The sequence below is a fragment of the Vicugna pacos genome, chromosome 11 (genome assembly GCF_048564905.1).
Source record: "Vicugna pacos chromosome 11, VicPac4, whole genome shotgun sequence".
Classification (NCBI taxonomy): domain Eukaryota; kingdom Metazoa; phylum Chordata; class Mammalia; order Artiodactyla; family Camelidae; genus Vicugna; species Vicugna pacos.
In genome coordinates, this window is record NC_132997.1 from 49,836,282 (window position 1) to 49,862,731 (window position 26,450).

Genomic DNA, 26,450 nt, shown 5'->3' on the forward strand with positions numbered 1-26,450 from the left:
GGCCCACCAGGTTGGGGTACTGGAATGAAAATAGAAGGCTTCATCCCACTACTCACTGGACACGTAGTCTTTCTAGTATTTCTTATCTTTGCTAGAAGCCTCATGCTATTCTCCGCCTCAACAGTATAAAAATAATTTTAGTCACTCCATGATATCCAACAGCTCATGGGGTTTAATAACACAGAAATATCTTTCTTTTCTCCACATCTATAATTACAGCCCTACTCTCAACAGGATATCTCAGGGGAAGAAAAAGGAAATAAGAGTCTTCAAACTTCCATTAAGACAAAACAAAACAAAACAAAACAAAAACCTACTCTCCTTTGTAATCTCACTCACCACACTGAAACAATATTGGCCATGCTTCTGTTCCTCCAATAGGCCAAACTCATTCACCGTCTTGTGCCCCAAACCCTCACCTTGATCCCAAACCAGGGCCTTTTCACGGTTCCCTCTACTGAAATATTCTTCACCCTTGTCATTACATGGATTTCTTCTTGTCATTTAGGTCTCAGTTTAAGTACTTTGATCCCAGAGGGGCATTCTCTGACTACTCAAATCTAAATTAACTTTACGACCACTCTATCATACCAGATTTCCCATGGTTCATGGGAAATCAAACAGCCTTCCTCGTTAGGAGAATTTCTCATCTCATAACTCCTTCCTCCCCAAAACAGAAGTCAGAAATTCACTCTGCAGCCTCTCTTGCAAACAGGAAGCAAGTATGTGACCTAGGTTCTGCCAATCAAATATCTACATGACATTTTCAATTTGGAAGCATGTGATATAAGAGAGACACCATGTTTTGGAATCCATTCTGAAGAACATTTCAGAGAAACATCAGCTCTCTTTCAGACGCAGAAACGGCAAAGGTCCTAGCAGTTGCAGCTCATACTCAGCATCGACAGTGCAAATTCAAATACCTGTTTCCAGTGGTAAAAGCAGTAGAGTCTCCAATTATGTAGCCCAGTGATACAATTTGGGCACTGTTCCTAGCTAAGTAGACTCCAAGACTGATTCTCTGGCTTCCTCCAAAGATTCTGTAAGCTATGGGATGTCCTTTAAAAAAATTTTTTTTCTAATTTAACAAGAGTGGATTCTGCCATTTGCAACTAAGATATCTGATTCATTCTTCATAAATGTTTTCATCAGATTCTTACTGTCTGATATATTCTTAACTATTTTATTTATTGGCTGTCTCTCCCTACAAGAAATAAAACTCCATGAGGACAAGAATATAAACTCCACTGTCTGTCTTGTTCACCCCTGTATATCTAGTATTTAGAATAGTGCTGCACATACAAGAGGCACTCAATAAAAAGTAAAACCAAAACAAAACAAAAACCTTTTTACTGCTACATAAATGTATAGCACTTGGGAACCAAGAAGTGCTATTGGAGCTCAGAGCTAAAAAGAATTACTGTGGACTGAAGAGGTCAGAGGCTTTATGAAGAAGGCACTTGAGTATTGAAAAGAGGGACTGTAACTCGTCTTTCTATATAAGTGCAGAAGGAGAGATACATGACATCTAAAGGGGGAGAGCAAATGAATAGCACTGGGAATGAGTGTGGCAAACACAGAAATAAGGGATTAAGGAAAAGTGTGTTGAACTGGTGGAAAACATATCTTAGATATGTAAAATGGGCAAGATTATGAATGGTAGGCTGGGGGAATATTGTATTTGATGACGTTTCAAGAACACTAATCCTTAATGAGCATTTTTATCTATTCTTTATTCTAGATGTTATCCACTGTGTAAAACTAGAACAGCTACCCACACATTTTCTACAGCATTCCCTCCCTGAACACTGGTGCTCTATATTTATCTGTTCATGCTGAGAGACTACTAGAGAGATTCTTTAATTAATTCTCTTGTAACCAAGCGAATACCCAATTTAAAGATAAAAATCTATTACCAAAATGGCCTTTACTTTCCAGTCTCATCTCCAAAGTCAGATTTCAGAATTTGTCTCATTTCTGTTTACTACCTAGTGTATCAGAGCATCACATTGACACTAGGCACATGAACTAGGGCTTTGAGGAAAGAATTTCGTTTCATTTTGTATTAAAGTAACACAGCCACGCAGAACACAGAACAACAATCAATTTTATAAAGATAACTCTTCAGATAAAGTCCTTTAGGAATCCAGCAAATCCTGTAACTAACAACTGTAGAAAAGCTACATAATAATATTCTATGGTCTTCCTTGAATCAGACAAGATCTTAGGAAGACTCGCTTATGTTGGTGGTTTTGGAAAACAATCTGACAGTAATCATTAATTACTAAATATACATATATCACATGTTCACATCCTTTGAACTAGCAATCCCACTCCTGATTCTCTCACAGAATAAATGTGCCAGCACAAGATGTTTACTATAATGTTCACAGAGACAAAAAATGGGAAACAAAGTAAATGTCCATTGACAAGGAGCTAACTAACTAAACAATGGTACCAGCTATATCAGGGAATAATCTCATATATAATACTATATTTTTATACAACTATTATAAATGAGCTATACTAGTTGACTTAGAGGAAGTTCTACTAATTATTACTGAGAAAAACAAGATGCAGAAAAGGCGGCATAATATCATCCAATTTTATAAAACAAAAAAGTACACGTATGTGTTTACAAGAGTGTATGTGTACTGACAGGCAGACAACAAAGAGACAGGATGAGTCAAGTATGGAGAAAAATAAGGAAGGATAAATACACGTGGCTGCCTTGTATATGGTGTGAGGGAATGTTATCTCATTGTTTCACATGTAGCTGTCCAGTGTTTCCAGTGCCACTCGCTGAAGAGACTGTCTTTTCCCCATTGTATATATTTGCCTCCTTTGTCATGGATGAATTGACAGTAACTGTGGAGGTTTATTTCTGGGCTCTCTATTCTGTACCATTGATCTATTTGCTTTTGTGCCAGTACCACACTGTTTTGATTACTGCAGCTTTGAAGTCTGAAGTCTGAAAGTTATATCTCCCGCTGCGTTCTTTTTTCTCAGGATTGCTTTGGCAATTCTGGGTCTTTTGTGGTTCCATGTTTTAGGATTATTTGTTCTAGTTCTGTGAAAAGTATCACGGGAATTTTCACAGGAGTTGCATTAAATATGTAGGTTATTTTGGGTAGTATGGCTATTTTAACAATATTTTTTCTTCCAATCCAGGAAAACGGGATTTCCATTTCTTTGAATCATCTTCAATTTCACTTAACAATGTTTTATAGTTTTCATATATAGGTCTTTCACCTCCTTAGTTAAGTTTATTCCTAGGTATTTTTAATGAGATTTTAAAGGGGACTTTTTTTTACATTTTTTTTCTGATATTTCATTATTAGAAGTATAGGAACAAAACAGAGTTCCACATATTAATTTCATATGCTGCTACCTTGCTGAAATCATTTATTAATTCTAATAATTTCTGCGTGGAGAATTCAGGGTTCTCTAGATAGAGTATCAGGTAATCTGCAAATAGTGACAGTTTTACCTCTTCCTTCCAATTTGGATACCTTTGATTTCTTTTTCTTGTCTGACCAGTGTGGCAAAGACTAAAACTATGTTAAATAGAAGCAATGAGAGTGGGCACCCTTGTTTTGTTCCTGAATTTAGTGGGAAGGTTTTCAGCTTTTCACCATTGAGTATTATATTGACTGTGGGTCTGTCATAGTGGCCTTTATGTTGAGATATGTTCCCTCTATGCCCACTTTGATGAGAATTTATTTCTAAGTACTCTTGATTACCAAATCTACAGACGGAAGGATGGGCCTTCCAAAATAAGAATCTGACAGTCTTCACTAAAATGGCAAAAGGTTTTTAGAAGACCACATCTAAAACAGATGGACTTTTAAACATGCTTTAAATAACTTTATTGTAATTTGTGCCTGTTACTTGTGAGTGTACAAGAACATGGTCAGGGCAGTAACCAACTCTCAAAGTAACAGGCTACAGAAAGATCATCACAGGGGTCTTGTTGTTTTTGTTTTTGTTGTCAATTTTCCTGAAACTTGTTTCAAGGGAAAAGAATGTTTATTCTTTACAATTCTCAAATGTGCCACCAACAAAATCTACTTTGAAAATTGTATTATAAACATAAACAATGATACAACCACTGTTTGGAATATTATGCTGTCCTTAAATGTTCATGACAAGTTTGTTAAATATTTGATAAAATGCTCAGTAAAGAAACCAAAATGTAGTTATATAGTTTTATGTTATATACAAAGATCAATGATTCTTTTATCAGAGGCAAGATGAACTCCATAAAAAACATCTATTAAGAAATATATAAAAATGTTAGCAACAGTTGTCTCTTAGCATTTTCTTCTTCCTTCCATTTTTCTGTATATCTCAATTTTTCTATGATAAAGATTAAGTACTTTTACAATAGCTAAAAGCTTTTAAAATGGGTAATAATTCTAAATGTTAGAATTAATAAGAATTACAGCATCATACACATGAACAGAAAACTAACTTTATCTCTATTCTTCCTGACAAATTTGGTAATCATTAAGAATGTTGTCAAAATATATATATATCTCTGTACCTTCCTCTAAATTTTGCTATGAATCTTAAACTGCTTTAGAAACATAAGTGTTAATTTTTTAAAAAATCTAGAAGATAAACACTTTCTAAAAACCAAAAGGTGACAGAACAAAGTAAATTAAGTTTTCATAAGAGGAAATGGGCTTTTCCTCCAATGTTCAAAAGTCTGTAGGAAAGAAATACGGCAAATTTAAGTTAAAATTTCACTTAAGAAAGTAACACACATTTATAAAAAAAGAGAGACTTTTTCTCCATTTCTTAACTGTCTGCCAAAAAGAAGCAACAGCTTTCAGTACAAGCTACTCTCTTCTCTGACCTCAGAGAAGGTTTGACCTGAATCAAACCCTGAAATAAAAATGGGTTGTTACAGCTACCCCCAAAAGATTAATTTGGAAAAAGTAACTCTGGCTGTCATGTTTTCAACTCTTACTGTACTGAAATTTTACTTGTAAAAATATTTAAGGAAAAAAAAGAGAGAAAGAGAAAAGAAAACTCTGATTAGTAACTACAGCTCAATCTTGTTATCTCATTATAATATTTGTCTGTGCCTAGACTAAGTCAAGTGGAAGGCTGAATTCTGCTTCAGGAAAAAAAAAAGGCAGCAACTGAGATCAAGGGGAAAAGACAGCATCCGGTTCATGAGAAGTCATATACCTTTTTAATTATAATAAACCAGCATGCTAGACTGGTCTATAAATTTTAATATTTATACAGAAAAATGTCCCCATAAATCCATTTTAATCTTCAAATAAAATGTACAAATTACATTTTCTTATTATTTATCACAGGTCTTCAAACTCACAATGATGTTATTGTGAGATTAACACACTATCAAATATACACTTTACCATAAATATTGTTGAGTTCCTCATAAGGAGCTTAAGTGAATAGTAATTTCAAGGTGCAATCATCAGTGACAGGCCCAAACTGATTTGTTTACATATATTGCAGATATTTTCACTTCAACCAAAAATAAAATGCTTCTTTTTCAGTCTCAACAGCACATATAACCATTATCCCACTGACAGAAAACACTGCCTACAAACAGCAATAATGCATCACTACATAAGGCATCAGGTGAAAAAATCACTATGGTGTTTTTTTTAGAAATTATCTCAGGACAACCAATAAAATAAAAATTAAAAATTCCTTTCATACAAAGGATGTTCCCAGGTGGGGAAATACACTTAAATTTACATCTTTAAAATAATTACGTATTAATTCATTCAATAACTTTTTGAGTATCTATGTGTTAGGCATCCTTTTGCTGAGGATTCTGTAGTGAAGAAAATGTGCCTGCTCTAGTGAAGGGTACAGGAAAGGAAAGCAAGTAATACATAAACATATAACATGTTGGAAGAGCTAGGGAAAATATAAAGCAGAGTAATGGAGAAAGAGAATATTGAGTAAATGTAGAGGAAAGACTGCAATTTATACAGGGAGTCTTGGAAGGTATTTGAGCATACTTGTGAGAAAAAAGAAATAAGCAAACTTGCATATATTCAGGATAAGACTATTCTAATTATAGAAAACTGCAAATGCAAAGATCATGTGAGTTGGGTGCATGTCTGACATGTTGGAGGAATAACAAAGAGGGCAGTATCACAAGAATGAAATGGGCAAGGGGGAAAGTAGCCATAGTTGGGAGTGAGACAGGGAGCCAAATGTTCAGCAATGGTAAGTGTGAGCTGGCTGGTACTAGCTGAAGAGCGGATTGTTATACTTTCTAGAACTTTGAATTCCATAGTGGAAATAATTATGTCAGAAATAGGCAAACACTACAAATCAGCTTTTCCTCCTCCAGAGATTCAGTTTATCAACATATTGCTGTCTGTAGGCCACTTTACATACTTTGTCTTTTACTCTGAGTGAGATGTGAAACTTCTGAAATAGTCATCTTCTGCCTGACATCATCACTCCCATCACTTGAGATCTAACCATAGAAAACAAAAAGCAAAAGCAGGCAGACCAATTTGGAGCTGTTGTTATAATCTAGGTAAGATATGTTAGTGGCCTAAAACAAAGTGCCACTGGTGAGAAAGTGAGAAGTAGCCAACCAAAGTGTCCATCAACAAATGAACGGATAAAGATGATGTGGTGTGTATGTGTGTGTGTATATATATATACACACACACATACACCACATACATACATACATATATACACAATGGAATATTACTCAGGCATAAAAAAGAATGTAACTTTGCCATTTGCAACAACATAGATAGATCTGGAGGCTATTATGCTTAGTGAAATAAGTCAGAGAAAGAAACACTGTGTGTTATCACTTACATGTGGAATTTTAAAAATAAAACAAATGAACAAATATAACAAAACAGAAATAGACAAACATCACAGAGAACAAACCTGTGGGGACAGGGAGGGTAAGGGGTAAGGTGCAGTAGAGGGTTAACAGGTACAAATTACTAGCTATAAAATAAGTAAGTTATAAGGCTGTAATGTACAGGACAGGAAATACAGCCAATATTTTATAATAACTTCACATGAAGTATAATCTTTAACAATACTGAATATCACTGTGTTGTACACCTGAAACTTATATAATATTGTAAGTCAACTATACTTCAATTAAAAAAAAGTCACACACTTGATATGAAGAACTGTTCTGATTTGAATCAGTATGTGGCAATAGTTACTAAGCTTCCTGCTTACAAGTCAATGCTATCTACATCATTCCTGGTTCTGATTAAGACTACTAGTGGGATTTATAAAGAGATTCAAGAAGCACACAGAGCCAAGAAACACTCTTAGATGCACACTATTTATCTTCAACTATTAACAGTTCCGTTATCATTTCAAATGATCAACACACACACTTACTGAGCATCTGTTATATATAAAGCACTGCAGGGGATATTAAAAAACCTACAATCCAAGCGCTCAACCTCAAGGAGGTTATAATCTACAGACAAAGCTAAATCATACATATATTTAAAAATACGGATTCAAGGCAATAAAAGGACAAAACGTGTGGTCAGGCTAATGAGTATTCTATAAACTGCTGGGAAGGAGGGAGGGAGGGAAAAAAAATCACTGAACAGATGGATCTTCAGCTAGGCCTTGGAGGATGGGCAGAGACTGTGACAAATGAGACTGTGACAAAAGGAAGAAAGGAACAAGCAAGGGCCTTCTAGGCAGTGGATCTGTGAAGTGAAAGAGCTGGGATAAAGGTGGGAATGTACTTGATGGTTAGGCACTGGCCTACTCAAGGCATTCAGGAGCACTGGGAGACAGAAGTTACAACTGTGGAGGATGGAGACATATATTTGAACTCCCAGTTCAATCACTTACCAACTTAGCATATTATTTAGAACCCACCAGCCTCTATTTCCTCAGCAGTGGTATTTACAGTACCTACTTTATAGGAATAAATTAAATAAAATCGTGTATGTGTGGTGTGTCACACAACCTGAAAGTAGACAAGCAATCACTGGTTGTCAAACAATATTATCGTTGAATGTGGAAAGAAAGACTGGGACTCAATTTTAGAAGGTCTTGAATATCAGACTAAGGAATTTGTATTAAATTCTGTAGGTGGTGGTAAGCAGTTTTGTGGGAGGAAATGCTTAGGTAAATGAGATTTTAGAAAGATAAATTTGACAGGAAGATACAGAATGGACTGATTACAGAGGGAACACTGAAAATTGAGATGCTTAAGACAGAAGTCCAGACATACAATAAGAATTTAAACACACGTAAGGATGGTGATAATAGGAACACAAAGTACAAGACAAATTAGATGAGAAAGGTAGACTCCAACTAGGATTTAGTTACACTTCGTAGACATGACAGGTTTGGTTCCAGATCACCACAACATAGCAAATATTGCAATAAAATGAAAATACTCATGAATTTTCTGGTTTCCCAGTGCATCTAAATGTTCTCCTTACACTATACTGTAGATTGTTAAGTGTGCAATAGCATTATGTCTAAAAAAGCAATGTACATACCTTAATTTAAAACTACTTTATTGCTAAAAAATGCTAACCATCATCCGAGCCTTCAGTCAGTCACAGCAGTAACATCAAAGATTACTGATCACCATAACAAATATAATGAAACAGTTTGAAATATTGTAAGAATTACCAAAATGTGACACAGAGACACACAGTGAGCAAAATGTCAAGAAAATGGTGCTGACAGACTTGCTCAATGCAGGGTTGCCACAAACCTCCTATTAGTAAAAAATGCAGTATCTGAAGCTTTATCGTGCTTTATTGTACAATACAGCAACAAACAATGAAACAAGGTATGCATGTACTAAACTGCACACTTAAGAAATGGTTAAGACGGTAAATTTAATTTTTTTAAGAGTAGGAAAAGATTGCAAAGGAAACAGAAAGAGCCACAAAATAATTCTAATTTAAGTAACTGGAAGAACCAAAGGTACCGATAAGAAAAAAAAAGTCAGGACAGGAGGCTCTGTTGGGAAAAGGACTACATTCTGGTTACGTTTAAAAGCTCACTCACTGATCTAACAACAATCAGAGGGAAGGAGAAATTCCAGCATGTATAAACACACCAAAATACTCAAGTCACAGCTACTTGGTTTATAAGTCTTTACTGAAATATAAAAATGGATGGACATTGTAACTTGGTTTCTCTATCTAATACAGACTAAAAAGAAAAGATGTCTTTTCTGAGGCATCCCCCAAACCTGGTTACAATAAAGAGCAGCCATTAACACCACCTACTTTATTTCATCCCATTATACAAATAGGATTGTAATAGCTCCAGTCAGAATGGCACCTTGATAATCCTGTAATTCAGATACTATATATTCTAAGATATAAGGTTAATTTGTTCAGTTTGTTCTCCATATAACCCTCAAATGTTAACAGTGAATTCTGCGGGTGTTTTCCAGAATTGCTAATACTTTTTTATATACTTTTTTCTTTGAAGAATAACATGAATACAGAAAAATATGTAAGCTTGGTGAATTTTCATAAAGTGAATACACCCATGTAACCAGTACTCAAAACAAGAAACAGAACATTGCTAGCACCCCAAGAAGCCCCTTCATACCCCAATCCAAACACTTCCCCCAAAACCCAACAAGAGTAATCAGTCTTCTGACACCACAGATAGTTTTACCTGTTCTGAAATTTATGTAATTGGAATCACATAGTATTCACTCTTTAGTGTCCAGCTTCTTTTGCTCAACATTCTATTTGTGAGTTACACATTATTATACACAGCAGCAGTTTGCTCACCATCATCAGTGTTTAATATTCATTGTGTGATTATGCCAGAAATGTATCCACCCATTCTGCTATTGACAGGCACTTGGAAAATTCCAGTTTGGACTATTATAATTAGTCCTGCTATGAACATTATTGTCCACACACAATTCTGGTGTATATAATTCTAGGAGTGGAACTGCTGAGTCATAGAGCATGCATGTGTTTAGTTTTGGTAAATAACTAAGAACTTTTAAGGAAGAAACAGTTTAAGGTCTTTACAGGAAAATTTGAATGATTAATGATTCATCAGAAAGTGCCAACTTCGAAAGCTACTTTCAGGAGGGTAAACATATCGAAGTATGACAGCTGATTGATCCACATCACTTCCAAAGAAAGCAATTTACTTTAAAATATTTTTACCAGCAATTTCACGTATGACAATAGCAGAAGTGATCAAGTTTGTCTTGTCCTTCCTGGAACTGAGGACGCTAAAAATTTAGGAACAAACAGCTGAAGAACCATTACTATCAATAAGGTAAAGTAACCACTTTCTTGACAGGTTACAGACTATAAACCTCACAAGTTGGAACTCTGCAGCAGTTAAGCCTGTACGCATTTAATCACACTCCAGGAAATTGAAAGGAACTTCAAAACTAGTTTAACTCTCAGGTGGTCATATAAATGCCTTCTATATCAGTGAGCATGGTAATAAAAATTCACTTAATCCTGGAACAGAAAAGGAATACTACACAAAAAATAAGGGAATCTGAATAAAGCATGGACTTCAGCTAATAATAATGTATCAATACTGGTTCACTAATTGTAACAAATATACCATACTAATGTAAGACGTTAATAATAGAGGGAATGAGGGGTATATATGGGAATTCTGTGTACTATGATAGCCATTATCCTGTAAACCCAAAACTGTTTTAAAATAAAATTTATTTTTAAAAATCTATTTAAAACTCTGCAACATAATCTGCAGATTGTAATACACCTGCTGAACTCTTCTCAGAATGCAGTCCTAATGCACTTTGAGAACTGTTAGACACCTAAACATGCACACACACATACACATACAATCTTGCCATCTTTGAGGTAAACATCTCTCTGTGCCAATTTTGGTTTTGCTCCTAGATATAAAATTAAACAAGGCTCAGACTTCTTTCTATTCCAACTAACTTAACATTTTTTGAGTATACACTATAAGCACTTAATGATTCATTAAGAAACAATTCCCCAGTTATCTTCAAACAATAAAGGCATCCAAACTCCAAAAAGGGTCAATTCTCTAATAAGTCATATCTCTGTGGTTTAAATCATTGAGTCTGCTTTTATTTCAGGGAAAAATAAGTAAAAAGATTGTGCCTTGCAGCTAGTAGGGAAAACAAGTGGCCCTAATACAGTAAGAGGCCTAGGAGAAGGAACCCTGGGCAAGGAGGCAGGAGACCTAGCTTCTAACTTCAATTCTGTTGCTAAACTGCTAACCTCATGAATTCAACTGAGATTCTAGCAAGTTTATATCTAAACACAACCTGAAGTTTGGTTCTACTATAGCAGAAGTCAGCAAACTTTTTCTTAAAGAGACAGATATTTTAGGCTTTGCAGGCCATATGGTCTCTGTCATAACTCAACTCTGTTGCAGTACAAAAGCAGTCATAGACAAAATGTGAGTGACAAATGTATCTGTGTTCCAATAAAACTTTATTTACAAAAATAAGCAGTGCTCTCAGCTGTAGTTTGCCAATCCCTGTTCTATAATATCAGGGGCAAGAAAACAACTGGCAAGTTGTTTCTGTAAAACCACATCATGAGTTCACACTGAAATAAACTGTTTTGTTTGCAGGGAGAAAATGCTTATGAATCAGGATCTTCACATACCTGAGAATGTTCAAGATTCCCCTGCATGAACAGGTCATATCACCAATACCTAAGAGAGAGCAGGAAAACACTCTCCCTTACATGGTTGTTATGACATAACAGGGGATGTGTTAATTTATATAGGTAAAATTTACAAGGTGACCTGCAAAAGTAAAATACCAGGTTTTAGCAACTTTAGTAATTAATACAGAAACCCAAACCTCATTAACAGCAACAATCACTTCTTCCTTATAATAAGCTCGATTAATTCAGAAAAATGCCAAAGTCATTATCTTTCCTGGGAGAGCTGTTCTGTTTCCGTGTAACCCAGCTGATTTAGACCAACAGACCCTTGGTCATCCATAACCTGTTAAATTTCCAGGAGGCCAGAGTAACTAACTGTTTGAGCTACCACAGAAGCTCTGATTCATTCTGGGATGGGACAGGGGTTGTTCATCAATGTAAATGGTCTTATCAAGCCAAGATCAGATCTATCGTCCCTTAGGGTCTATCTTAGTAAAGATGGTCCATTCTGTGATAGTCATTTGCTAAATGCAGTCCTGTGTTAGCTACCGAGTGTTCAACAATAGGCTGGAGCAAAGAGCCGGCCCACAAGGGTCAAGCAAGTGCCTTTTTAAAAACTAATCTTAAGGAGTTCCTCTCCATGGCTTTGCAAAGTAAGCAAAAACCATGCCAAATAGTAAAAAAGGCACTTACTTGACTCCCACAGGCCAGCTCCACACTCTAGCAGCTAAGATGTCACTGGCATGGTACATGGAGAGTGAGGTGGAAACGATATCTTGCCAACCACTGTAGGAATGGTAGCGAAAGACCTAAAAGAATAGAAAAAAGTAAAGTCAATGTCAAAGGTAAAGGCCCTACTGAGCCTGCTGCCATGGGTACCTCAGCCTACAATGCCAGAAAAGAAAAGAAAATCTGGAAAGATCTCGCTTAGGTCATTCTTGGCAGCTGATTATTACAAGTGACTCTTAGAACAAGAGGGCACTCTTAAAAGAATATGAGTTATAACCTAGAAAAAAATCCAAACTGGTCACGAGAAGCTCTGGAATATACATTTTCTTCCAGAGAAAGGAAGTACCAAATCTTAGATAACTGCATGGTAAACTCATAGAGATATAAAAACAGAGACTCTGAAGCAACAACTCATAAATTAATACTTTTAGAAATAGTATTAAAGGGAAAATTTTTTCACCCCATCTCTACTCTTCTAGCATTTAAAGAAACAGAACCCTAATAAACTAAAAAAATTTTTTTAAACTTAAGGGGATCTTGGCAATAGAAGTTTTAGGCTACCCAGGTTCATTCAGGAACTTTCACAAGTTTCAGAACCAAGTTTACAAAACTTGGAAATATTGGCACACCAAAAAAAAAAAAATCTGATTCATTTGCCTCGCCACACAACTCTTTGCTTTAGGAATTCTGATTTAAAATGTTTGACTTGGCCAGTTGAATCAGAGATTATTCAAAAGCAAGAATAGCAATTTTTAAAAGCCTGTTTACATAACTACCTCCTCTCTCCATACCTACACTACTCATGGGTGAAATAATTTGTGAAAAAAAAAAGTACGATTTGCAAGAAAAATAACAAAAGTGAAAAACATAAAAATCATTCCTAATTAGCAATACCCTCTTTCTTCCTTCCATCTAATCATTCCTACCAAAACAAAACAAACAAAAAACACTCTTCTTTTACTTGCAGGTCCATTCAGCACCCTTTCCCTCAGAACCACAATAGAAGAAACAAACAGGCAGTTGAGTTCAATCATTCTTGAGGCACCAGAATCTAGCCAGTAAGAAAAAGCAAATAATTAAAGTTTTCTAAATAAATTTAATTCTAAATAAATTTTAGCCAAAAGACTATTCTTGCGCCATCCCCTAATTCTAATATGCTTAAAGTTGGGTCACTTTTTAAATAGATAGTCTGGTGATTCAAACTGCCCAGGCCTCAATTACTTTAATTAGAATGGGATATTCACTGTTAATAGCATATCTGGCCAGACTACATCTGGGGTGTGTAACTGTTTTCTTCTTAATTTTGGCTTGTGTTTGCTTTGCCTTAGCTACAGTCCCTGGAAAGCATCCCACTTGTTAGTGTTTCCCTCGCTGCATCAGCATTTCTGGTTAATGTATTATAGCAAATCATTTGGAAGGACAAGATGAATGAAGTTCTATACTGTGTATTCTGCAAAATTGTTCAAAGCATTATCAAAGATATTTTAAATGAAAGACAGCATGAAACTAGGAAGAAAAAACATTTGTCAGAGATTAGCTTTTTAATCAATAACTACAAAGAAACAATATACAGTGACATAAACATATAAGATTTATTATTAACAAATGCTTACTTCACACCAACTACCTGCCTCAAAAAGAAGTACCTCCCCACTCAGTCCCTCACCTTGTTTTTCCTTTACTTCATCAAAACCATGACACAATTCAAAAACAGTTTTTTTAACCATATAAGGCACATATCCTTTTACAAAATAAAGCAGACTGCTCCAAATTGCAAATTATTACAAATATACAGAAAAGAAATAATGAATAAATGCCAACAAGTTTCCATCCACAGCTCGTCTGCACTTGAGAAATCTGAGAATTTTAATAGAGTAAACCAAGCTATTGCTGCAGCTCAGTCCCCTCATGAGCTTGCTCTATTATAGCAGATGCTGCTCTGCATTTTGTACAAGATATGTTCATCTGTGTGATGAAACATTACTCTTCTCTCGAGAAGTATAACGGGTTTTCCCAGGAAAATGATAAACGAGGACATTCCACACCAAAAAAGGAAACTGGCTTTACAGAAAGTCAAAACAACATTTCTAATTTAACTTTTTAAATGACATATTTCTCTTTCTTGTCCCCCCAAGATATTCAGCTAACAAGGCTTTCAGTCAACAGGAGAATAAATATGTGAAATAGAGAATGAAACACCACATAGCTAAAAATGAATGAAGCAGAACCACATGTATCAACTATATAAATATTTTTTAAAGTATTAAGCAAAAAAGAACAAGTTGCATAAGGATATATACAGTGTAATATCATCTAAGTAATGTTTAAAACATGTTTACAATATTGTATGAGGTGTGTATATATGTGTGTATATATATATATATATATGTATATATATATATATATACACACACACACATATAAAAAATACGGCATAAACACATGCATGGGAATGATAAACACCAAACTGGAGAGAATGCTACTTTTGGGAGAGAGGACAGGAAACAGGATTGAGGAAGGAAACTGGGGGAGCAATTATAGTTGTGCTGTTTAATTTCTCAAGCTAAAGGAAATACATTATTCTACTTGTTTCTGTAGACATGACATACTTCATAATTTTAAAAGAAAAGACTTCCCCTTGCACGTTTGACAGAAGGTAATGTATTCTCCTGATGAAGGACATCCAACCCCACAACACACATACGCAAAATACAACCCTCTCTGGTTGGAACGGCCTTTCCAAATAAGCTGCTTTGAGAGCCTGCTCCTCATCAGTTATCTTGTGTTTTCTTCCACTAGTGTTGCTACTTTCTGATGCTGGCTGTGATGTGCCCTTTAGACCCCTAACTCAGAGCCTCAGCTTATCTCCCTACTTTTAGTCTTACCAAGAATACTTGTTTTAGGCAAGAAATCTATTACATATAGTTTCCTTTCATTTTCCCCCTATTACTGCTAAAAGTTCCAGCAACCATTAAAAAAAGAAAGCCATTATATATTTAAATATCACCCGACTTTGTGGCACTTGGCCAAGCTATGAACTTGATTTCATTCTGAATCAAACACAACTGCAGGATGAGAGATTAAAATTAAAATACTGACTGGAGTTAAATTCTCCATTTAATAAATGAATATTCCAAAATTCTGTAATATAGTATACTACAATTCTGTTCTACCATCTCAACTGTGCTTAGTCAACATTTTGTTTTAAAGCTTAAGTCAGGGCTAGAAATGGGAAAAAAAATTTCATTTTCCTTGAGGTTAAAACAAGAATAAAATAAGGAAACAAAACCAATTATTAACATCGTATAGATAATGAGACATTCACGCAGAGTATACCCTTGGGGTCCCCTCAAAAATAAAAATAAAAAGATCACTACCACCTCTTTGAGATCAGAAAACTCATTTTTCTTGTCCATTCAGCAGCTTCCAGAACCAGCACTCAAAGATCAGGGAAAGAGAAGCAAGAAAAAGAAACCCACAGAGACAGACATAAGCTGATATTCTTCTGTTTACAAAAGAAATGTAATTCCATCAAGACCAAATCAAAAACTTCCAATCTTTTCATTAGGTGTTTACTACTTCCTTCACTCCATTCAATCTATCTTCAAATACTTCTTTAAAGTATTCTGACATCTATACTCAGTTTTAAAATGAAAAATAGGTTTTTATCACACTTGGCCACTTGCCATTGCCTTGCTTCACAGCAGCTATCAGAATTCTGGCAGAGCAAGATACAGGATACAGTGGGGGTAGGATGGAAATACAGAAGATTAGTTCCAAAATAAACACCTCCAAAAATCTGTCATCTTTGGAAATGTATATCTGTAGGAAATACAGAGTTGGCAGCACCTCTTTCAAATAGTTCCTTTCTCTCTTCTGCAGTACCCAGTCCTTTCACTCGTCTTCCTTCTCCCCCACTTGCTCCATACACCTGCCAGGTAGGTGTCACTGTGTCAATTTCTTAAATTACTTATAGCATAACAGCACTACAATCTTTGGCCATTACTGCTGCCTGAATTAAAAAAAAAATCCTTCTTGATAGTTCTATGATGCCCACCACTGTAGTATCCAGGCACAAAGAACAAAACGATATACAGCTGTATTAGTCAAAGAGTTGGAGGATTTAGACAGGGGTCCCTAGGACTTTCTAACTCACTGACTCTCATTTGTCCAACACCGACTGACTATGTACGTTCCTAACACTGTATCAGACTCAGTTCACAGAGTCTGAAAGAACAGTCTACTACAGGCAACTAATCACTTGTTAAGGTTTTCACTCTGGGGATTCCTACAGTGTAAATACAAAGAAACATTTTCTGCTTCAGGCTGGCAGGTCACAACTCAGAATGAACAAATTACTAGAACAGTTCCATCTTACCTCGACATTCCAGCATTAACTGCGTTTTTCCTTCTCCCCGCTCCAACTCTCTGAATTTCCCACATCTTCACCTCTTCCCCAACTCCCTCAGCAGTTTGGATTGGTAAAAGAAGAAAAAGGAGAAAGATGGGACTAAAGGCATAATCAACTATTTAAGAGGAATGCAGGGTAAATTGTTCATCACGATGTCAGAAATAATCATGCAGGCTGCCCTGAAAGGGAATTAGAAGGCTAATTTTCTTCACTTCAAGCCCTTGATCCTTTTGAGAATAACCAAATATATGCCGGTTTACAATTTTATACAAGCTACCCAATGAAATAACATAAAAATTACTTGTCAACTGTTATATAAAATGATACATATCCTAAAGAAGCCCTTTAGGCTCACCTAATCAAGCATCCTCAGTTAACTGACAAAAATATTAGGATCAAAGAGGTTATATCACTTGCCCAAGGTCAAATAGTAAGTTAATGCAAGAGAAAGGAGCAGAACCCAGACTTTAACTCTATTATACCACTTGGCACCTAATTCTCTTCACTTACTTTTTATTTTGATGACTTGGAAACACACATACACATACACGCACAACTCTTACCATTTCCATCTTTTCATTTATTTATCTCAGAAAACTAAAAAAAAATTCTGTGATGTTACAGCTATTCTTTGCCTCATAAGATTTCAAAAGGTTCATCAACTACATTGCAAATACAGTCTCTTCTGGTAGAGCAGATACTGTAATGTCTCTAAAAAACTGTCATATTTATCAAGTAAATACTTACCTAGAAGACCAAAGAATATGGGCAAATAAAGCAATCTAGTAAGGTCCTAGTCAATTAAAATGCTAGAGAATCACTACAAATAACTTTTTCTCAATTATGTGTATGTATATATACATATATACATATATGTGTATATATATATATCAATACATACACACACACACATATATATATTTTTTAACCTCCCTTGAGAAACTGGGGTGACAGAAGCAGTAGGAATCGTGTTTATCTACATTTATAACGAGGAAAGGCAGATTGCTAAAATTTTACTAAGAAAAGGTTTCCAAGTTTTTTTGTTTGTTCAAAGATAAGACCATCGCACACACAATGCTTAATACTCCCTAAAGGGAATCAGATATTACAAAAATGGAAAGGTAAAGAGAACAAAGTTGAAGAAAATTACTCAGAAGTATTCCTCTAATTAATGAACATAATGTTAAGAGTTTCTGTTTGGGAGAGAATAATGCACAGAACACACTCTTTCAGCAAAGATTTGCTGAATGCTCATCATGCTATGTAAACTTTTTCATACTGCTACGCAAATCTTCCAGATTCTGATAGTATGGGGTAGGGCTGGGGAGGCAGAAATAAGGGATTAAGTTAGGTATCTGATTTGATATATACACTGAAATCATTTTAAAATAATTAAACCAATTTTTTTAAAGTACAAGAGTAGAAGTGTAGAAAAAACAACAAAGAAGCATATTTAACATGATTATAAAAAGAAACACAAAAAAGGTCAAGAAATAAAGTTTCAGTGCCTGAGTAACAGTCAGACAGGCCTTGAATTGAACTGTCTTTCTACCTGTACTAGCTGAGCAGTAGTCCACAGCCAGCATCCAAGTTCTATCAATTCTACTTCCTAAATCTCCCTTCTCTCTATCCTCAATGCTACTGTCCTAGTTCAGGCACCTTTTGCCCAGTCCATTAAGACGCTCCTTACTGCTGTCTGTCTTCCCAGTGCCATCCTCTCTAGTAAAGCCTTCACACTGCAGCCTGTGTGACCTACTACCTAAAAGCACAAACCTAATCATGTGGTTCCCCTCTTTGAGATTCTTCTGACGATCACTTATTGACAAGTAGTATTTTTCCAAACTGTGGCTTAAATTGTAGAATGGATCTCAACCAGTACTTCCTTAAGAAAAGAGAATAGAAACTAGGCATGCCTCATACATAGTAAAAATACTGTTTCATGAGACTTTTCGTAGTTTTACGCACACATGCATGTGCTGGATTGTAATATAAAATGTATCTCTTTTTTTTAATTGAAGTATAGTCAATTTACAATGCTGTGTTAGTCTCTACTGTAGAGCAAAATGATTCAGTTATATACATATATATTCTTTTTCATATTCATTTTTATTATAGGTCACTACAAGATACTGATTATAGTGCTATACAGTAGGTCCTTCTTGTTTATCTTAAAATGTATTTCTACTATGGGTTCAGTTTAAAAAAACCCAAAAACCAAAAAAACCCCACTGACTTACATAATAAAATTTCAACTCCTTCACAAGTCCTTTCACAATCTGATCCCTCACCACAGCAAGCAGTTAAGAGACAGGCTCTGGAGCCAGACTACTTGGGTTTACATGCCAGGAATGCCACTCGCTAACCTGGGCAAGTCAATTTACTAGCTGTATGTCACTAACCAGCTATGATCCTGTGTGCAAATTACTTAACCAATCTGAGGTAAGTCAGTTTCACTACCTGTAAAATGAGGATAATAACAGTACTATTCACAGGGTGTCACAAGAATTAAATGAGACTATATACAGTGCCTGGCACGTGGTACACTTGATAAATTTAATTATTATTGGTTATCACTACTACTGCCCAGCCTAATCTCTGGCTATTCCTGTCCATACTCCAGTTGTAACAAATTACAGGCTGTTTCTCAAAAACATCTTACTCCCTCATACCGTCATTTCAGATCATGGTGCTGCCTGGAATGTGAACTGAACTTTCCAGTCCCCATACATTACATTTCCTCATACTGCAGCTCAAGCAAGGCCTCCCCAGTGAAGCATTCACCACCATTCTCAGGTAGGTCTAAGTGCTCCTACTGAAACTCCATATGGGGGGAAGGGGAAAAAAACACACACACACACACACAGCCAGTTACGGTCTTGTTTATGAATGTCTCCTGGCCAGACTGTGAACTCTCAGGACCAGAACAGAAACATCTCTGTTTCCCAGCATAGTCTCACACAGAACAGCAGTTCCACAGATATTTTCTGAATGACTTCATGTTATCTAACCTTTCTAGGTCCTTATTTTCTCATTTGTACAATGGGGAGAGTATTTTGCCTAAAGGGTTGTTATGAAGTACACTATACAATGTTATAAAAGTGTTTGATACAGAAGCAATATTCAGTAATTACCAGATTTACTGGGTGGTACTTTCTAGAATCTTAAAATTTCAAAGATCTCTAGGGGGCAATACATTAGACCCTTATCAGATAATACCCGGAGGGGAGGGTGGAGAAAGAGATTTAAGAAATGTAGTCAGTGGGAGGGATAGTGAGATTTCTTGGAAAAAACTGCAGTAGATGCCTGAGAAAGGAACAAAGCTGCAGAAGCAAAAGCTGAAAAGGAAGGAAGGCCCACCCTGACAATTGCATGTGTGTACAGCTCTAATTTCTAGCCAGACCTACCTAGGCTTAAAATCCCAGCTCTGAAAATGTTGTCCATCTTTGCACCCCACCATTAAAACAATTTATGACACATAAGAAGAAGTGAACGTATCTCATCCTCAATTTCCTCATCTATAAAACCAGGACAATAATACCTTTCGCAGGGTTATGGTGAGAATTAAACATGGTGACACAATGCCCTCAGCTCTTAGATGCTTTCTTCTATATCTACTCCTTTGTCTTTAGAGGTCAGGTAGTTAGCTACCCTATTTGCTCTCCTGTTATTTTATAAACTACCAGTTGCATTAAGTTTCTTGAAAGTTTAAAGCAGACATTAATACTCAAACATCTTGTAACACCATTTACTATAGATAGTAAAAAGTACAAAGAGGACCTGTCTCAGAATGTGAAATAGGAGTTTAAAGGATCTTGTCTATAAGGCAGTACAGCTCAGGACTGTATATTTAAGACTGCCCTCTAGATAGTGTCATATATCTAAGGGGCACCTCACAACTTTCTGGTGATTATTGCAAGTGCTCCCCTAACAGTAAAGTGAACAACAAGTAGTAAGAAAAAATATGTAAAAACTGAAAACTTTAGAAATGAAGCATAAAAAGTAAACACCTAACTCTTCTGGATTAATAGATATTACTAATGTCATTTCAGAACCTTTGGGAAAGAGAGATATCAAAATGCAATGTCATATTATCCAATTATTTCAGAACTGTATGAGAAAAAGATGAGTTTTAGCATGCTATTAGACCCAGTTGGTGATGTAATTTACCAAGTTATGCTTTTACTAATATAAAAGATTGAAGCCTGTAAACAGCTTACGCGTCAAGAATTTACCAAACTTATTAAGATTACTTTGCTTGAAGTCAACTTTCATTTTCATACAGGCTGTCTCACTACAAGCATTTAACAAAGTGCAGTGAAATAAATAAATGGATCCCTTTTGTGCGCAACCTGCAGAGGACAGGTTTTTTTTATCAGATGTCACCAAGCTTGATCCAAATCAGGGAGTAACCAGTCAAGACTGAGTTTCAGGCTAGGTACTCACTTACTGGAGGAATTTGACCCCAAATCACTTTAAAAACCAGTCTCAGTTTAAACCTTTTTAGAATGAAACAAAGAATTATGTAATTTTGTAGGAAAAGAACTGAATGGGAAAACCAGCAGATGTGTGAGCCATTCTCAACTCTGTAGTAACTTGCTGGACTACGAAGGAAAAACCCATTTTACTGTTCTTGAACTCTTATTTCCTTAACCTAGAGTATTTTCAAGCTCTAAATTCCAGGACTCTTAAGTACATGTCTTCCATGGTAACATCTTAATTTTCCCAGTAACATGTTGTTCCAGGACGGTATTAATCAGTCAAATAAAGAACAGAGGATTTCTCTATATTGAGTGGCTATCTTGAGATCTTTAAAAGGTAATCTTGTCCTTAATCAGAGGAAAACAAATGGTAATTTTTAAGAAAACCCACCGGGGCACAGAGCTAGAATATAAAAAGAAATAAAGGCAACATTTCAGTAGTTAATCAGACAATGGTATCAATAAAGTGCTATTGCAAAAGACCATGACCGCTGCTTGATTTCACCTTCAAACATTAGGAAACCCCCAAACCAAAAAAGATTCACATTCAATTTGCTGTCTTTGATATACACCATTCTTGATACCACGTTTTCTACTCAGATTTCCTCTGGGAGTGGTCTGATAAAGCATAAAATAGAGCTTCCTGGGACTTAGAAAAGTTCAAATAATGAGAATTTGTTGACTAAATCCACATTTACTCATTTGAATATCTTATGGGGTTCAAAATAAACAAGATTTTAAGATAAATATAATTTCCTTAAAAATAAGGCTGTTCTAAACATACTTATCCAGAACCCTCAAAATCTTAATATTATAATCAACTAAAATAACAAATAAATCCAGATTCTAATTCAAACACAGATTCCTAATAATCTGGCTATTTATCATACTTTTGCTGCTTTAGACAGAAAGTCTGTACCACTGATCCAATGGTACCAACTCTGCATTGGTCTACCATAAAGAAGTGTAATATACAACCAAAGACATCACTGGCAATACGAAACTTAAAGCAATCACCCAAATGTGGCTCCCTAAGCAATAGGTCATTAAACAAGTCGGGGGGGGGGGTGCGGAGCACTCTTTTTCACTGGCAAACAGACAAAAGGGTGTATATACAACTAATGCTTGTCTTGAGTGTCATCTATGCACCTCTATGAGACAAAAAGGTATCAAGGGATACAGTATTTTTGCCCAGTAAAGATAAGGCACCCACAAATGAAACATTTAGAGAACAAGCCAGTGTCAATCTGTGTCCTGAAAATAATAAATCCTACTAGAATTCAGAGAGGACAGAATAGAACAATGAAAAGGGAATAAGAGCTAGGCATCACACAAGATTCAGACTAGGATTTCTGCTTGAATTCATCACCATTTAAAAGACTTTTTAACCTAGAAGTCATTAACCACAAACAGAACAAGTTAGTTCCTTCAGTTCCCATTAGATCTCCTTCCTCATCTGTAAAGTGAGGATATTAGATTCAAAGAGGAGTCATAGGTCACGTTTCTCACCTAAAATGGACCTTTGGAAGTTAGAGGAATGTTTAAGACTGAAATTCAGCTACAAAAACTGCACAAACATTTAGTATGGATATATGAGACATGTGCTTAAGTACAGTGGAGTATTTATCTGGGGTGGATGTGGCAAAGTAAGATAGGGCCAGATCAGGAGGAACGCAAATAAAGAACTGGGACTCACCTCCGTGTCAGGCAATGTAACCTGTTAAAACGCCCAGGTTAAACCAAAATGATATCACAACTAAAGAACTACAATGTGTAAAAGACAACCAAAAACTATTAATAGTATAATGACAAACTTAAGCAAGAGATTTAGCAATTCAGCAGAGCTGCTAACCACTAGGAAACCACTGATACCAGCAGTCAGGCTGTCATAATCAGAGATGAAACAGTTTGATTTAGCAAAGGAACTACATAGCTCACAGTGAAAGCAGTTCCCTTCAGAGAATCATCCTTGAAAATGGCAGCCACCTTCACTAACCACATAGAAAGGCATGCAACAAATATTTTACATCAGTCTTAGTTACAGTCACAAGCTGGGAAAGGAAAAATTACATGAGATGGTGCTACAAATAGTGAATAAACCCCTGCACCTTTTCTCCTACTACTCAGCTGAACATTATTTTAATGGGAGGGAAGTCGGTGGCACAAGTTATGTTTTTATGACTTCACAACCACAATTACCTATTAGCCAAACTGTATTGGTTTGGACCAGATCTTCACACCTGGAAAAGATGGATTTCAAAAAACATGCCTCTAGAGTAAAAAATTAACTAGTACTTTAATTGGTTATGTCCCCCAGCTCTAATTTACCACACCTACAACAGCAGAACAAAAGTGGCACAAGCAGGACTTGTGATCTAGTCCAACGCAGAGTGCCATCTGCTGCACATACACAGGATGTCACCTATGCAAGATTCAACCTGTCTCTCAGGGACCTTTATAAGAGCAAGTTGTTAGCTCTCATGTTGCCTAATACATGTGCTTTAAACCAACACAGGAGAATTCTCATTCACAGGGTTTCGAAATATCAATACTTTCCTAACAAACAATAGTTTTATGAAGGAGGAGAAAGATGCAAAGGAGCAACTGCATCTTATAATAAAAAGAACACGATAAGGGGGTCAGAATATCTGGGGTGGGTGGGAGTTCTAAAACTGTTGCATACTAGCTGTGTAATCTTGGCCAAAATTCTCCCCTTTCTTGTCTCAATTTCAAGCATAAAATCTCTAAGAGATACCTTTCAAATTGAGTCTAGTGAGGAATCACAGAATACTCCGATGGAGACATCTGTGTACATGATGGCTTCAGAGCAATCGTAGAATAAGAAAAAACTGTTTACATATTTTTAAATAATCAGGTACAACTTTTTTCAAAATCTTACAATTCTAAGTTTATTTATAAGTCACCATTCTCATAACACTTCTGCCCTTCAGAAATAACACTTCATTTTAGTTGTGTTTTCAGCTACAAATTCAGCACATCACTTTTACCCATCCTAGAATAGCACATAAAAACACTTTCATCAAGTACTCGCACAAGGAAGGCACTCATAGCCTGACAGATTCACATAGTAGAAAATGTACAAGGCACAAATTTTAAAATGCTAAGTGAATACCACACCCAAATAGTCTTAAAAACAAACGGCAAAGTCAGAAGATGTACTATCAAAATATAGAGATAAAGACAACTTGGAAAGTCTTTAAATAGTTTGAGGGGGAAGGGAACACAATCAGACTTTCGGATGGCCTTATGTTTTTAAGAGAACAAAACACGTAACTGGAGGCTATGAAACATGCAAATCTAAATTGAACTGTGGAAAGCTCGGCTCTCACCCAAAAGCTTCAGCAAAGCAATATGTCAGTGTGCCAAAATGAAGAAGTACAATTTTCTCACAAGAATGAGGATAGGGCCCATACATACGACTAATAATAACAATACCATCTTGCATTCATAGAGCATTAGTTCTTTTCATAGCTCTTTCAGGCACAATTTTATGCTGTCATCAATCTTGGGGTATCCTCTGATAAGCTCCAGTTCAAGAGCTATGTGATCAGTACAAGACAGGTGGATGTATTTGTTTACGACTGAAGGTACCAGTTTCTCCTTTCACGCTGTCTGCAGTGATTTTCTTATTACCCCACTATACAACTTAGCCCTAGGAAGTAAAACCTACACACTTTCTCTCGGAGTTGGCCTGAGACCAACACTATGGGTCTAGAATGTCCAAGGGGAGAGAACCAAAAGAATTTGTTAGGTCAAGAACTCCATGCCAAGTTGATCTCTTGCAAGTGAAAAAGAAATATATACACACAGACACACACACACTCACTCCAAGGCTGTTCAAGTAGAAACTCCTGCTTGTTGCCAACCAATGAAATCCAGCAGTAACTAGTTAATATATCCACCAAATCCCTGCCTCTGTTAACAACTTGTCATATTCACTTCCCTTCTGCCTGCTGTCCACCCCTCCTTCTTCAGGCACGCGTGAACAAGCTAATAAAGCGGCCCTCTAAAAGGACCACCGAGGACCTTTAAGGACCTGAGAGTATGGAGCTTGCCTCCTGAAGCAATGCAGCATCCATCGCAAGGGTGCTGTTCCCCATGCCCACACGCAGTAAGTCACAGAGGGTGATAAAGTTTGATTTTCCGTCTAGCCCGTTCCTAGGGGGCCGAGAGAGCCCGAGGGAGCGGCCCCACTGGGGTCCTGGGTCGCCCTCCGGGAACAGTTCCCAGCAGCATGGCACTGCCACTCTCCTGACACATACACAAGGCAGCCGCGGCAACTCGGGCACTCCAACCCGCCCGGAGGAGGAGGAAAAAGAACAACTTGCACGAGGCTCAGTTCGGGAGCAACCGGGCAGAGCTGTTAAGGAAAAAGGAGGGAGGGACCGAGATCGGGGGTGGGTCAGGGAGAGGTTCAAGTCCCGTCCCTTCCCCGCCCTGGTGTCCCCGGTCCTGCGGGAACATCCCCGCCGCCGCCCCTCCTCCTCCCGTCGGCTTCCTCCGCCCTCCCTCTTTTCCTGGTTGCCGCCGCAGGCGCCTGAAGGGCACCGCGGCTCCTCGGTGCCCGGCAACCTCGGGAGCGGCCGCGAGTTGAGGCAACTCGCCCGCTGCCCCGGCGGCCTGCCTGCCGGCGGCTCCCACACGCCAGCGCCGCCCCGCCCTCCCCGGAGCCGCCGGGCGCGCTCGCTCACCGTCCGGTGGTGCTGCTGCTGCCGATGGCGGCTGACGCCCAGAGCCGGGAAGCAGCCGGCAGTCAGCGCTCCGCAGCCGCCGCCGCCCCCGCCGCCGCCCCGGGAGAAGAGAAGCAGCAGTAGCGATCTACCTGCGGCGGCCGCCATCTCTCAACTGGAAACGGCGCCGACCCAGGCAGCGCAGCGGACGGCTGAGGCGGAGCTAACACCCGCCACTCACTGGCGCCGGACCAACTGCCGCCCTTGACTGAGTTGATGAGGCGGGGCTTCTTGCAAGACCCAATCGACAGGCGGGAGAACCACACTAGAGACTGCCTGTCAGTTCCAGAGTTACCTATTGTGGGACATAGTCAATTACGGGCAAATTCTAGGGAACCGGTAATTGGCACCGAACCCCTCAGAATATCAGCAAGAGAGATGGCACGTTTGATTCGGCTAATCTTCACCAAGGATACAGCTATGACAAGGATAACTGGGGAAATGG

At 37.3% G+C, this 26,450-nt stretch overlaps 1 protein-coding gene across 7 annotated transcripts in view; it reads right to left on the reverse strand.

Moving 5' to 3' along the window:
- Positions 1–26,450, reverse strand: part of MCU (mitochondrial calcium uniporter) — a 201,537-nt gene that overhangs the window by 125,108 nt on the left and 49,979 nt on the right. Inside the window, exons 1-3 of one of the 7 annotated variants that reach the window (XM_031682290.2) lie at positions 25,967–26,122; positions 12,330–12,445; positions 11,634–11,682 (exon numbers count right to left, since the gene is read on the reverse strand). The exons of 4 other annotated variants lie outside the window; for them this stretch is intronic. In XM_031682290.2, the coding sequence (XP_031538150.1) occupies positions 11,634–11,660 (27 nt within the window). In that variant the 5' untranslated portion in view covers positions 11,661–11,682; positions 12,330–12,445; positions 25,967–26,122. Of the gene's footprint in view, positions 1–11,633; positions 11,683–12,329; positions 12,446–25,966; positions 26,396–26,450 lie in introns of those variants that run through there. 2 more of the 7 variants (XM_072971343.1, XM_031682288.2) reach the window with 2 other exon arrangements.